The sequence below is a fragment of the Sciurus carolinensis genome, chromosome 3, assembly GCF_902686445.1.
Source record: "Sciurus carolinensis chromosome 3, mSciCar1.2, whole genome shotgun sequence".
Taxonomy (NCBI): domain Eukaryota; kingdom Metazoa; phylum Chordata; class Mammalia; order Rodentia; family Sciuridae; genus Sciurus; species Sciurus carolinensis.
In genome coordinates this window covers 112573962-112588452 of record NC_062215.1, presented here as the reverse complement: position 1 = coordinate 112588452, position 14491 = coordinate 112573962, and the positions used below count along the sequence as shown (strand labels likewise).

Genomic DNA, 14491 nt, shown 5'->3' with positions numbered 1-14491 from the left:
GAGTGTTTGTGTGTAAAATAAAATGTAATAAACACACTAACATGCACAAACGCAACATAAGTAAATCCTTCTTTCTTTATTTTCCCACCCCAAAAGGAAAACATAACATCCTTATTTCTGCTGTCAGCATTGTCTTACCTTTATACTCTAGGAATATACATGGAATGCATTTTCTGGGAATATGGCAAATATACAGTGGTTATGAGTAAATAGTTCTATGAAGCTCACTTCATAACCTGAGGATTTACCTTCTAGCTTACTTATCCAATGTGCCTACCAGAATGCCATTATATTCCAAAATAAGCCTTATGAGGTCCCTCTCTGAAAAGAGCTAGTTGAAGAGTCTCTGTTATCCAGATTCTTGCCCTGTCATTCCTTTTGTTTTTATGGGGTTTGTATAGGTCTAGAATTGCTTTCTGAGAAAAATTTCAATCCTGGCAATGGCGACTTGAATTAAGGATTACAAGCATGTGTTATGTGTCCTTTCTGTCCCTTCTTCCAGGTGTATGCAGAAATCACCAACCAATCAGGACACTTTCTACTAAGCACAAATCCAGGAAACGAAAAGAAGCAAAGAGTATTAACATAAAATTAACTGCCATACTTGTACAAGAATGTGTGTTCCTTAATGATACAGACTATGTCTGATTCACTTTTGTTTTCCCAACATGAATATTAACTGTAAAATAAGAATAGGAGTCAGTCCCAGGGGCTCTGGAGGCTGAGGCAGGAGGATCTCAAGTTCAAAGCCAGCCTCAGCAACTTATTGAGGTCCTAAAGCAACTCAGTGAGACCCTGTCTAAATATGTAAAAAAAAGAGTTTGGTCTTGTGGCCCAGTGGTTGAGTGACTCTGGGTTCAATCCCTGATACCAGGAAAAAGAGAGAGAGACAGAGAAAGAGAGAGAAAAGAGAATTGGAGTCAGTTTCCTTACTTGGGGGAGAAACTTAGCAAGAGCATTTTCATTTGAACTCTAAAAGAAGAAACCAGTAAAAATGGTAAACTATTTTAAAACATCCAAATTTTCATGGAAGTCTTTGGATGCAAATTAGAACACATCCTTATTATTTCAAAGGAATAGGCATATGTTATAAACCATATATTCCTAACCCATGAAATCAGATGGAAGTGTTCTTGACATCTTTATTTCCATAATCAGTTTCATTTTCCTAAAACAATTCAAACTAGTAAAAATTTTCCAGAATTTACACTTTGACTCACCCAAATTTCCAAGGAAAAAAACAAACAAAATTAAACAGCCTCAAAATGTCCCCACTTAACCAACATTTTCAACTCAAATGTGTCTCTCTTACAGACACCACTTTCTCTTAAAGTTTACTAGATGAGACACACACACTTTTTTGGACACACACACTCACCTGTAGAATCCTAAGAGTTGCTCAGATGAGTCACATGTCAGTGCATTTTTAATTGCTAAAGCTAATAATATGCATTCTAATTACAACCTAATCATTTATTGCTGACAGTTTCTCTCCACAGTGTGAAGTCCTGCAAATCACTCTAAGTCTCACTTGTGGACTTTGGGGCTTTGGCTGGCTGGGACAGAATTTCTGAGAACATACTGTGTGAATGTTCCAGAGAAGGCAGTTGATCTGAGAGGACCCGCATGGGAGCAGTTTATCTTGGACTAGGCTGGTAGCTTTTATTTTGGATTCGAGTATGTAACGATCACATGAAGACAAAGCATACCTTATACATTACTCCTAATGATTACAGTTTGTAAAAGTAGGGATCACCAACTGCAGACAAGAGGTCTCATCAGGGAGCTGCCGTGGATACTTTCCTATGCCAGTAAGTGCTTAATGACTCATTTTCCTCAACGGAATTTTCAAAAGGCTGGAATTCAGGGAGGGATGTCTGGAGAATGTCTGAAAAGAAGTTCACAAGCCACTGTTCTGGTTTTTGCTGGAGAAAGCATTCCATGTCAGCCAGACCAGTTGACTAAAGCAAACAACTGATTTCAGTAACATGAATAATCCATGAAAGGTCACCATGAAATTTGTTTTAGTCAAGTAGAGAACATTAAAACTTCCAAAAAGGAAATTCATTAGTGGAAAAATTAAGGACAGAGTAGGTTAACAACTGTGTTCATGGGGAATCAGAGAAGCTGTTCAAGTGAATTGCATTGAACCTATCAGAATATTCCAAGAAACTGTTGTATGTGTGGGCGTTTTAATTTAGTCATTTTACTGATCTGTCAAGTTGACCGATTACTTTGGAATTATGCGGACTTAGCCAAAGTGAAATTTTACATAAAACTACTCTTCTCAGATGCTTCTTTATTTATTGTAAAATTTTTATAATCACTAACTGTTCTCCTTTCTCAGAAGATATTCTGAGAGGAAAGCAAAAATACCACTCTTGCAAAGCCATTTCCATTCTTCCAAAGGTCTGCTGGTAAATTATTCTTACTGATCTTTCCATCTTTCTAGCCTGTGCAAACACACCTAACCCATACTAAATTTCACCAGATGGCATTTTATTTCTTTAAAGTAAAGCAGCCGTGGGTTTAGACAGTTGAATTTTTAAACTTCTGTATTTACTGAAAGTGCATATGGTGCTATATGGACAAAGAAATTGTGCTGAAAGAAAAACATTTCTGTCTGCAGTACCTCATAATCTCTCAGCGGAGAAAAAAGTGCAGTTATGTGGTGTGCTTCTCACAATATCTTATGTGGCTTCAGTGTTCTTCCTCTGTTAAAAATTAGATATATGTATAATGACTATATTATGTAGATTTATTATTTTAAATTCATCTTTCAGTTACAAATAAAAAGGTTATATAAAACCCAGTGACTTACCAATGCAATCCATGAGTGATTTCTAGAAGAAAAAGAAACTTAAACTTGAACTTGTAAAACAAACAAACAAAAAAAAAAAACCTCTGTATGTCAATGTAAGCAGATGTTGGCGTAGAATTTACAAGGATGAGAAGGCTATAAAACCTCCCTTGAGCCACTCGTAGTTCATTTCAAGGCCAAGAACGCCCCCAAAATCTGTTTCTAATTTTACAGAAATCTTTTGAAATTTGGCACAGTATTCAAAAGTCCGTGGAAAGAAAAAACTCTTGTCCTGACTTCGGCTTCCAAGTAGGAAGACAGACTTGCTTCTTTTCAACGGTTTTCACAGATCTAGTGACCCACGCTCTACAGTCAAAATTAGCTAACTTTCAAAACATCTGGAAAAATGAAGGTTAGTATGTGCACCCTCAGGTATTGCTAAAGAAGGTTGGCTGGGTTGAGTGTGATCAGAGTTTTCTATTGTTCAGAAGGTGAGGATTTGTGTACGAACATTCACTTCCTGAAGTGGGTTAGGACTGGGAAAATGTTCTAAATATACGATAGAAACATTTGTCCTTGCAGAGTTGGAAGAATTCCAGCAATTATCACCAGATCAGTGGAGGACAATCAAAAGCTTTATGGGGAAGGAGAAATAGGATTTACATGTAATCAAAATCTTGCCATTTCTGTTTAGGAGAAACTATGAATATGCCTAATTTTCTTTATTTTTTTATAGACATGGCTAAAAATTGTATTTGGAGTTGCTTCCTCTGCTGTGCTTGCTTTACTGGTGATGTGCATTGTATTACGCCCTTTGAGAGGTAAGGGATTTCTCTGATTTGCTCAGTCTGCCTAGAATAGCTTGGAAAGTACACTAATGCGTGATCACAAGTGGTTGAACATTTCCTAAGTGCTTATTTTCCAAAGTGAGGCTGTTATTTCTAAGAAGGCATATAAGCTCACAGATATGTGTTGTGCAAAACCAGAAATACTGAGGAATTTAAGGCATGGGTAGGAAGAGATTTACAGTGTTATTTCAGCAATAGAAAAACCTAAGAACTATTCTGCATCACCCCCACAACCCCCCAAAATGTATGCATATTTTAAATACAAGTTTTGATAGACCTTTAGAGATAGTATTTTTAACTAGCATTATTTTTCATTATTAGGTTTATCTTAAGGAAAGTAAAAATGAGTAAGAATAGAAGAGTTAAAATAAAATTTATGGAGTTTTTAAATAACTAAATAGTCTCTCCAAAGGAAGAAGTTGAAAATAGAACTCTCAGAAATAGCTGTATACAACAAGTGAAATTGTTGCTCCATGTGCAGTAGAAATGAACAATTAAATTAGAAATTTAAATAGTTAAGCAAGCATTATGATTAGTGATAAATTGATTTCTTTTACAAAAAGACTTAGTTTGATATTGATCTCACTTAGCTAAAAACTGGGAGATGCTGTGGGCTGAAATTGAAGCTAGTTTTAAATTATGACTGCAGATAACATAGTCATAGTAAGGGAATAGTTTCTTCGTATGAAAATATTTATGGAAACTTGAACTTCTGAAAGTGAAGAAAGATAGAACAATAACAGATTTTGTGTCTTAGATTCTAGGAAAGGGGAAATGTTTGTACCAACAGATATCAAAAGTTTATGACAGTCAATGTGGGAAATATCTTTGGTGAAAAGGTAACTGATCATAAAGGAAGATAGATGGCACCTTCAGCCAAAGAATGTAACGCTCTCTTGATCTTAAAAACAAAACATAGAAAATAATTGGAAAATTCCAAAATTTTTATGGGATTTTCACAGATTTGAAAAATGAATGCAGATTAGCAAAATGCAGATGTGTTCTTATGTCTTCAATTTAATTTTTAGTCCATATTCCTGCTTTCTGCTAGCATAAGACTGTTGAGATGTAGGCAGTGTGTGTCCATATATCTTATAAATTATCAAGTTAAAATTGTTTTTAAACAGGTTTCTCTTCTCCATGGTTTTAGGGGCACATTTACCTCCTACCAGCAGTTGTCAGGTGTTGGGTTAGGCCTAATGACTCTTTGATACTAAATCATTAAAAATCAGCTCATCATTTTTAAAGAAATTCTGAAGTACATGTAATGAACACTTTGCTCCCTCAAAAACAGATATTCTAAGAGCAAAATTATGTGGATTTTACTGGATGCATGCCTCCCTATTCACAGGGAAGGATGGATTTCACTTCAGAATTTGAATTAACCTTTCTAATAAGAGATACACTACATTTATACATTACCAGTAGTATATAAGCATATACACAAAGAGATGTTCATGTAATTCCTTATGATCCCAATTATACCTTCTTTCCAAGTTCAGATTTATAGAGCATACACAGAAATTTATGTTAAAAAACATATATAATATAAAGGCCTGATGTCTTTCACAGCATAGTTTTCTGTTTTCAACACACCAAATTCTCAGAGTAATTGCATGATAGGATGAAATAATCAAATTAAATTTTAGTACTCATTCAAAAATAGAAAATCATGAATAAACTGAGAACTTTTTTTTTTTGGGAGGGGGGTCCATAATATCAATCTCTTTTATTTTAAATTTGATGAAGAACTTCTTAAAAAGTCAAATAAATATCTTGTAAATGGCACCAGTCATTCCCTTGCTTTCTTGAGCAGCTTGGGGGTAAAAGTCCTGCTTCCCTGGAGTTGGTGTCAAGGCAGCCCTGGCGTTAGGTTCAATGGGTTTCTCTTCTGACTTTCCTCCTTTCTTCTCATACCCCACACCTCAAGTATCCACAGTCAGGTTTCAAGGTCCAGTCTTTGCTTTCACATTTATCTCATGCCTGGTGAGAATGGGGTTTGAAGTGTCAAGGCAGAAAAGTGAGGCAGACAAAGAAAGGAACATAGAACTCGAAGTTAAGTAAGCGCCTACTTGGGCTGCTTCTCCCACTTCATCAGAAATCCATTACCTCACATTTGCCTTAGGTGCCCTCATATTCTTAGCCCAGAATTCTGTGCCAAGGTAAGAACAGTCTTGAGAAACTTGGAGACAGACTTAAGGAACATTCATTCACTCATCCATTTATATACTAATGCATGAAACCCCACTAATTGCCTGCTCATCATTGTGCAGTTGCAGGGGTTGCAGATTGCAGCAGTCTTAATTTCCCTCTGAAAGGTAAAGAAGGACTCTGTGCACCCAAAGATAAAAGATGCCTGGTTAACACCGTCATTACCAGAGAAGGATTTCTGTCATTCCCCACAGGTCTAAGTGGGAAAAAAAAAAAGGAGAGGGACTTTTCTATGAAGGGATAGGGGTAGGGGTCACAGACAGCCAGTCTCAGGATTAAAGGAGTTTGGGAAGAATTACACAGGATCTTAGGAACAGAAAGGAATATGAAATAGTGAAATAAGAAAGATCCACTTGGCTCACTTACATAATGAAAACATTTAAAGAGCACCTTTTATGGAAAGATCTAGAATATTCCATTTCTATGTTTGTCAAAATGGATAATACATATGGATTTCTACCCCTTGGTGCCAGATTATTCTCCCTGGCCTTAGTGTACACCACTTCAACTGATTCTCATTCTCCTCTTCTACCTCCATTCACTCCTTGTCTTGAGATTCTTCTTCCTGGGCACCCTCTTCCATTGTGAAAATGCAACCAAAACTAAGCTCCCCCGATCCCCTTTATTATTTATTTATTTATTTATATTATTTACAGTACTAGGGATTGAACCCAAAGGTACTTAACCACTGAGCCACATCCCCAACACTTTTTATTTTTTTTATTTTGAGACAGGGTCCTGCTAAGTTGCTTAAGGCCGCAGTAAATTGCTGAGACTGACTTTGAACTTGTGATCCTCCTACCTCAGCCTCCTAAACCACTGGGATTATAGGCATACATCACCATCCTGGGCCCCTGCTTGTTTTTATTGAATCTAAAGACAAACCATGAAGACCTTCTTGATTCTAGAGATTTACAGAGGTAATAAATCAAAGAAACTAGAATTGGAAAGTTATAGAAGCCCCAGAATTTCTCATATAAATTCTATATAGCCTTCCTTGCTTCTTGATTTCTAGTTTCTGAATTTCCTGAACTTTGTCAAAGGAATTGTAGGAGCTATGTACCCTTTCCCTGGAGTATACTGAGTGTATATTTCTCCCCATGGTGATGAGCAAACATTCAAGAAATGCTAGCTACTATTTTTTCTAAAATTTCTAACATATAGCAGATACTTGGTAGTAGAGTTGTGCCGTGTTCACTGTCCTAATATATGTACACAGACACAGTCCAAGATGGGGCATTGGCACTGTGCTTGGTGGCTTTCAGTTTTTAAAATGTCCCCCTTAATTATGAAAGTCAGAAGTCTTTAATTGTGAATATCATTGCTGTTCCTGTGTATGAGATGCTCTTAGAAGAAAAGAAGAGGAAAGTTAAAGGGAGGTTGGAAAATAAAGCTGAGAGAGATAGGAGGGCTATGCAGTTTGAGTAAATTGCAAATCCTCTTGGGTGTACCTTGGGGGTTCTCAGTGAGGGAAAAACCACTGCTGATCTAGCCTCAGACCACCCTGGAGGCCTCTTGTCTACTTTTATATTCTTTTGCTTCTACTGTCATCTGTTATTTATTTATTTATTTATTTATTTATTTATTTATTATAGCCTGAAGTATTTTATACATATTTAGATTTATTGCCAATTTTTTTTAACTTGAGGCTTCTCACAAAAGGTCACATTTGGGACTTTTATTTATTTATTTATTTTTGAATGCCTAGGTGTTTATTACAGCATCATCCTAATTGCCAGTAGCAAATTTTGCATTTGTTTACTTGGGTTACCAATACCAGAGACTAACTAGGTGACTTAAGTAACAGAGATTTTCTCAGAGTTCTGGATACTGGAAGTCCCAGATCAAGGTGTCCACAGGTTTGGCTTCTTTCAAGGTCTCTTCCTTGGCTTGCAGGCAGCTCTCTTTGCACGTACATCCCTGCTGTTACTTCCTCTTCTCATAGAGACACCAGTCTTACTGAATTAGAACCCTATCCTTATGACCTCCATTAGCTTTAATCAACTCCTAAAAGTTTCTATTTTCAAATATAGTCATATTTGGGATTAGGGTTTCAACCTGTAAAATTTGGGGGAACACAACTCAGTCCATAATATGGGTGGTCAGTGAAGTCCTCTGTGAGATAGTATTTCAACTGGCACATTGGCAACAGGAAGGGCAAAAAAGCTGGGGACAAGCCCTCAAGGTGGAGGAAAAGACAGGTGCAAAGGTCCTGGAAGGTCAAAGAACCAAAGGAGACTGATGGAACTGTGAAGCCAAAATCATTTAAACAAAATAGCAAGGGAAATAGATAAATGTTTATTTATTTTATAAATAATAAATATATTAATAGATACATATTTATGATTATACATGCATATATATACATATATACAATGTATACACTGTATATCTAAAATTAGTTAGCCAGGTAATACTTTATATAAATATTTCAGAAGATATCTAAAGTTATAGGTAATTTTGATAGAACAAAGATTGTTATTTCCTAAGAAGCAATACTTAGAATGCCTACTACATTTTAGGCAAAAAGCCACTGTTGTTATTATTATGATTATTACTACTATAACCTCAACAATTGCTTTTGGTAAAGCAAGATATTGTGAAATGTGATAATCTTCAGAAGAGATGTGAATGTGTTTTTAAGGTTTGAGGTTTCCCAGTATTAACATTGAGAGTTGTAGAACAGACTCCCTCAAACTTCTGAAGAGTTTTAAACTATTTATTCAGTGCTCTTTTGGGGGAAACATGAGGAGTCTACAAGGTTGAGGAAAAGGCTCAGAAAGTTCATGGATATAAAAGATCTATTGAGTTGAGTGTAAATGAATCAAGTTCACAGATTATATTTCTCTAATTGGCATTTGGATTTTAAAATCACAGAAGAATAATCTTGGCAAACACTCTTTGAGTTTTGCCAAGTTGTAAATAATTAAAAAAAAAACAAAAAACTCCGTCTTTGGATGATTCCTGTCAAGTTTACCTGTCTGTGATTTCCAAAGCAAGTTGTGCCACAACCTCTACAGGAACATCTCCTCATAAGTATACCTTGAGAAAGACACGTTCAAAGAGCAAATCAGTAATGTGGAATCATGTCTAAATGCTTTTAAAAACCAGAGACTGTTCAACAGAACCTTAAAATTTATCATTAATTAACCAGGTACAAAGTGAAATGATCTTTTCATATAACAGTTAATCAAACACCAGTTTCCTTTTATTTATGGTCCATTATTTTAGAGCAAATAACTTATTTTTCATTTCTGGTATCATTATGAAAAGAAATGATATGCAGCAAAAACAGGATAACATAATATTTATCAACTTTAATTTTTATTAATAATAAAAAGAATAATATTGTTTAGTATCTAAATTAAATTTTTCATACAGATTATAATCTCATACTTGGTAGAAAAATCACTGTATTTAGGAGTCTTTAAAGGAATAGTTATAATAACTATATGTTAAAAAAAAGGAGTCTTTAAAGGAATAGTTATAATAACTGTATGTTAAAAAAAAATCAGATAACTGCTGGATGCAGTGGTGCATGTCTGTAATCCCAGCAGCTTGGGAGACTGAGGCAGGAGGATGACAAGTTCAAAGCCAGCCTCAGCAATTTAGCGAGGCCCTAAGCAATTTAGTGATACCCTATCTCTAAATAAAATATAAAAATAGGTATGGGGATGTGGCTCAGTGGTTAAGTACTATTGGGTTCATGCTGTGGAACTAAAAAAAAAAAAAATCAGATAACTTACATGAAATAAATTTCTAGGAAGACATTCATTATCAAAACTTATACACGGAGAAATAGAAAAGCTGAGTAGAATTATAACACCTAAAGAGATGTAGTCATTTAAAAACTTCCCATGAAAAAAATCTAAGCCCAGACAATTTCAGTGGTAAATTTACCAAACATTTTAAAAAAGAATTATTACCAATCCTTCATAAACTCTCCCCCAAAACACAGCAATTTGCAGCTCATTCCTTAAGTTCATTGTTACCCAAATAATAAAACCAGACAACACATCACAACAAGACAAAGCTGTAGAACAATATCTTTTAATAAACATAGATGCAAAAGTCCTAAAAAATAATGGAAGACCAAATCCAGCAATATATAAAAAGGATTACACACCAGATCTAAGTGGAGTTTCTCCCAGCAACATAAGGTGGTTTTAACATTAGAAAATTCATGTAATAAGCTTTCTTAAGAGAAAAATAAAAATAAGAACCACATGATCATTATAATAGATCAAAAGGAATTATCAAAATCCAGTAAGCTTTCATGATAAAAACACTCAACAAAATATAAACAATGCAAACTTCCTCAACCTGGTCAAAGGTGTCTATGAAAATATCACAGATGACATTGCACTTAATGGTGAAATTTCAATTCTTATCCCTATGATCAAAATCAGAAGAATAGTTTGTCTGCTCTCCACTACTTGTATTCAACATTTTATTGGAGGTCCTCAGTAGGATAAATTAGGCAATAAGAAGAAATACAAGGCATTCAGATTGGAAAAAAAATGAGTAAAACATTCTTTATTTGAGATGACACAATCTTTTTATATAGAAAATCCTAAGGCATACACTACATACTTACGAGAACTAAAAAACAAATTCAGCATAGTTGCAGAATACAAGATCAATACATAAAAACCAAGTGTACTTCTAAAGTTTTGAAATGAACAAAAAGAATATTTAAATAAATGGAAAGATGACCTGTAATTATGGATCAGAAAACAACATTTTTAAAGTTAATGGCAATGCTACATAAATTTATCTACCAATTTAATGCAATTGGTAGATACAATTCCTTTTAGTTTTTGTAGAAGTTGTCAAACTGATCCTCAAATTCATAAGAAAAATCCCAGAATCACTAAAGCAATCTTAAAAACAAACAGAACCCATACTTCCTACTTCAAAACTCACTAAAAGACACATAATCAATATGTATGGCACTGGCATACAGACAGATATGTAGATCAATGGAATCGAGTTGAGGGTCCCAAAATAAAGTCTTATATTTGTGGTTAATTGATTTTTTAAATAAAAGTGCCATGACAATTCAACAAGGACAATCTTTAAGAAATATCTGTGGCTCTGGTATATATACACAATGGAATATTATTCAGCTATAAAGAAGAATAAAATTACGGCATTTGCAGGTAAATGGATGGAGTTGGAGAATATCATGCTAAGTGAAATAAGCCAATCCCCCAAAACCAAAGGCTGAATGTTTTCTCTGATAAGTGGATGATGATACATAATGGGGGAGGGACGGTAATAGAAGAATGAAGGAACTTTGGATTGTATAGAGGGACATGAGGGGAGTGAGGACAGAGGAAAGAAAGATAGTGAAATGAAACAAACATCATTACACTATGTACATGTATGATTACACGAATGGTGTGAATCTACATTGTGTACAACCATAGAAATGAAGAGTTGTACCCCATTTGTATACAATGAATCATATTACAGTTTGTAAAAATAAAACTAAATAAAAGAGAAGTAATTATGGAACAACTAATTATCTATGTGGGAAAGAATGTTGGACCTTCCTTACCTCATAAACAAAAATTAACTCAAAATGGACCAAAACCTAAGTACAAGAGCTAATACTTAAAATTCATAAAACCTAGGAATTATTCTTCGAGTCCTTGAGTAGGCAACGATTTCTTAACTATGATCAAAAGCATAAGCAACAAAAGGCAAAATACATAAGTTTGACTTCCTCAAAATTTAACACTTTTGTGTTGCCAAGGACAACATCAAAAAAGTGAAAAGACTACCCACAAAATGAGAAAAAATATTTGCAAGTCACATATTTGATAAAGAAAGGACTTGCATCCAGAATATATAAAGAACTCTAAAAACTCAACAATAAAAAGGCAAGAAGCTCAATCAAAAATGGATAAAGATATGCATTTCCCTAGAGAAGATACACAAATAACTAATAAACACATGAATGATGATCAACACTTTTAGTCATTAGGAAAATACAAATCAAAGCCACAGTGAAATACCAGGAATGAATTGCTGGGGAATAATTAGGTATTCACCTAAGTGTGACATGGACTGACCTTGAAGGTCCAGTAAAAATGGAGAAAAACAGCAGGGAGAGATTTAGATAGAATTGTCTAGACTGGCTGTTGGACAAAGGCAGTAAGAGAAGAGAAGGCTCAAAAATCTCTTCCATTTGAACAGAAGAGCGGTGGTAGGTAGCATTATTGGTATACAGAATCTGGAGGAAGGAGGAATTTTTTTCTTAGCATTGGAAGTACCTGTAATGTATGCAAGTGAAAATATTAAAGAGGAAGTTTAATATACAAATACACAACACAAATGCAGAGAAGAAATGGGGTGGGGGTGGTCATATGTGGTAGTGACAGTAAGGGATGGATTAACCCAAAGATATGCAAAAGACACCTCAGGAGAATAAAGTGACCAGAGAAGGTGGCTCTTCCTTAGACCTCTAGCAATAACAATGAGACCATACCACAAAGTAAAGTAGAGGTTAGAGGGAGATAAGTCCCCAAAGGAGATTGAGTGTGTCTTGAAAACTAAACAAGGTTTACTTTCATTTGCAGAGTCACCAAAATGGCATTTGCCATTCATGTTCATGTTAACCATATCCAGGAACATTGAAAGTTGTAATTATTATGCAAAAAACAATCTAATCAAAATAGCGTAACATAAAAGTGAGCTATTTTTAAAAAGTCTGACAATTCTCTTGAATAACTTGTTGCTCTGTATTGTTTGTAGAAACCCTGGAAAATAACTCTCAGAACGGAGAGCTTAACCTAGGTTTGGGGGCATAGTTACTCTACCCTATTTATGTGTTGCTTTGTTCTTGTCTTTATTTTTGTATTTGTTATAAGTCATTTTATTATGTGTGCTGTTACTTTAAATAACAATACAGTGATAAAGTGCACAGTCCCTAAAATTAGATAGAGATGGATTTAAACCAGAGCTTTGTTGTGTATCAAGCAAGTTAGTTTACCTCTCTGTTTTACATTTCCCAATCTGTAAAATGGTGCTAGTAATAGTCTGTACCTAAGAATGTTGTTGTTCAAATTTAATGGGACCATGCATGTAGAGTGCTTGCTACTGACAAGTACTTGGTAAATTGTAATACTTCTTATCACTGGCATGAAATTATCTCAGATCCACTTTTTTTTTTTTTTCCAAAATTGTCAGTCTTGGCCCACATTTTGTCATAATATCTTGTAAATTGTATATATGTCACACTAATTTTTCTATACTTGCTTTGTGGCAATTATTCCAGAAAAAAACATGTCCCAAAGTGATTGTTGGCCATGAGGCCTCTTCTGCAGAGCCAGCAGGAGGATGGGGGTGGTGTTCCTGGGACCTACCTTACTTTCCTTGGAGTGGCCTCTAAGCATCAATTCCAAATCAAGTGTGAAAGCAAAAACAAAAGGTCTGCCAGCCACTGGTATGCCTACTTAATAAAGCATTGTATTTTCGTTTGTTTTATGATAAATATTAGAGCTATTACAAAATTTCTATCTGACACTTCCAATTTTTCAGAACTAGGCAATTAAATGGCAGAAACAGTTCGAATAAAGAAGCACTAAGTTTTAAGAAAGAATTACGAGAATAGTGAATCATTACTTGCTTGTGAATCATTTCATAAATTATAATTTCTTGGATACATAATTGAAATAATTTTCAGCTTTGCTTTAATAAGTTGAAAATGCAAATAATTAAAGCATGGTTAATTAGAGTATTTAAGCAGTGTATGAGTAACTATGTTAAAGACGGGTCAGAAATTAAGTGTTAATCAAGTATCAGTTACATATGGAAAAGAGAGATTCTTTCAGATTTCCCTTCTAATTCTTTAAACTATTAAAGTTTAAAGTTTATAGATGCCAAAACTATCCGTCCAAAATAATTAAATGATTATATTTTAACATTAAAATATTATTTGGAAAGGGACATGAAAATCCATTTATTCATCTGGTGATTACTAATGAAATATTTCCCAGTTGATGGGAACTTATTTAGTGTGTTCATTCTTTGAAGATACTTCCTATACTTGTTTTAATCAGCTTTTGTGTTACTATGACCAAAACACCTAACAAGAACAACTTAAAGGAGAAAAAGGTTATTTGGAGATTAAGGTTTCAGAGGTGTCAGTTCATTGAGCCAATTCCATTGCTCTGGGCCTGAGGTGAGGCAGCACATCATGGGGGAAGGACCCCTAGCCTAGAAATGCTGATCAGCTCATGGTGGGGTCAGAAAGCAGGGGAGGGAGAAGTGGACTCAGGGAAGATGCACCCATCTCGGGGACAACCCAGTGACCCACCTCCTCTAGTCACACCCCCACCTGCCTGCACACTTAACACCCAGTCCGTCTATTCAAATTAGGATGAACTAATTAGGTTGCAATTCTCACAATCTAATCATTTTACCTCTGAATAATCTTTCATTAACAGGAGCTTTTGGGGTCACTTCATATCCAATCCATATTAATACTGGTTTATACACACACACACACACACACACACACACATAACACTAGAAAGCAATGACCCTAATGCTTTTCCCATAATCTCACTTAAATCTTATTTGAACAGAAATAAGCCCCCTTGCTTTTTCTCCACTTCTCCAG

General features: G+C 35.0%; 1 protein-coding gene across 2 annotated transcripts in view; it reads left to right on the top strand.

The window, feature by feature from the left end:
- The first annotated feature begins 3077 nt into the window (after positions 1 to 3077).
- Positions 3078 to 14491, top strand: part of Fap (fibroblast activation protein alpha) — a 70650-nt gene continuing 59236 nt past the window's right edge. For both annotated transcript variants that reach the window (XM_047545363.1, XM_047545362.1), the window contains exons 1-2: positions 3078 to 3212; positions 3537 to 3621. In XM_047545363.1, the coding sequence (XP_047401319.1) occupies positions 3207 to 3212; positions 3537 to 3621 (91 nt within the window). In that variant the 5' untranslated portion in view covers positions 3078 to 3206. The remainder of the gene's footprint in view (positions 3213 to 3536; positions 3622 to 14491) is intronic.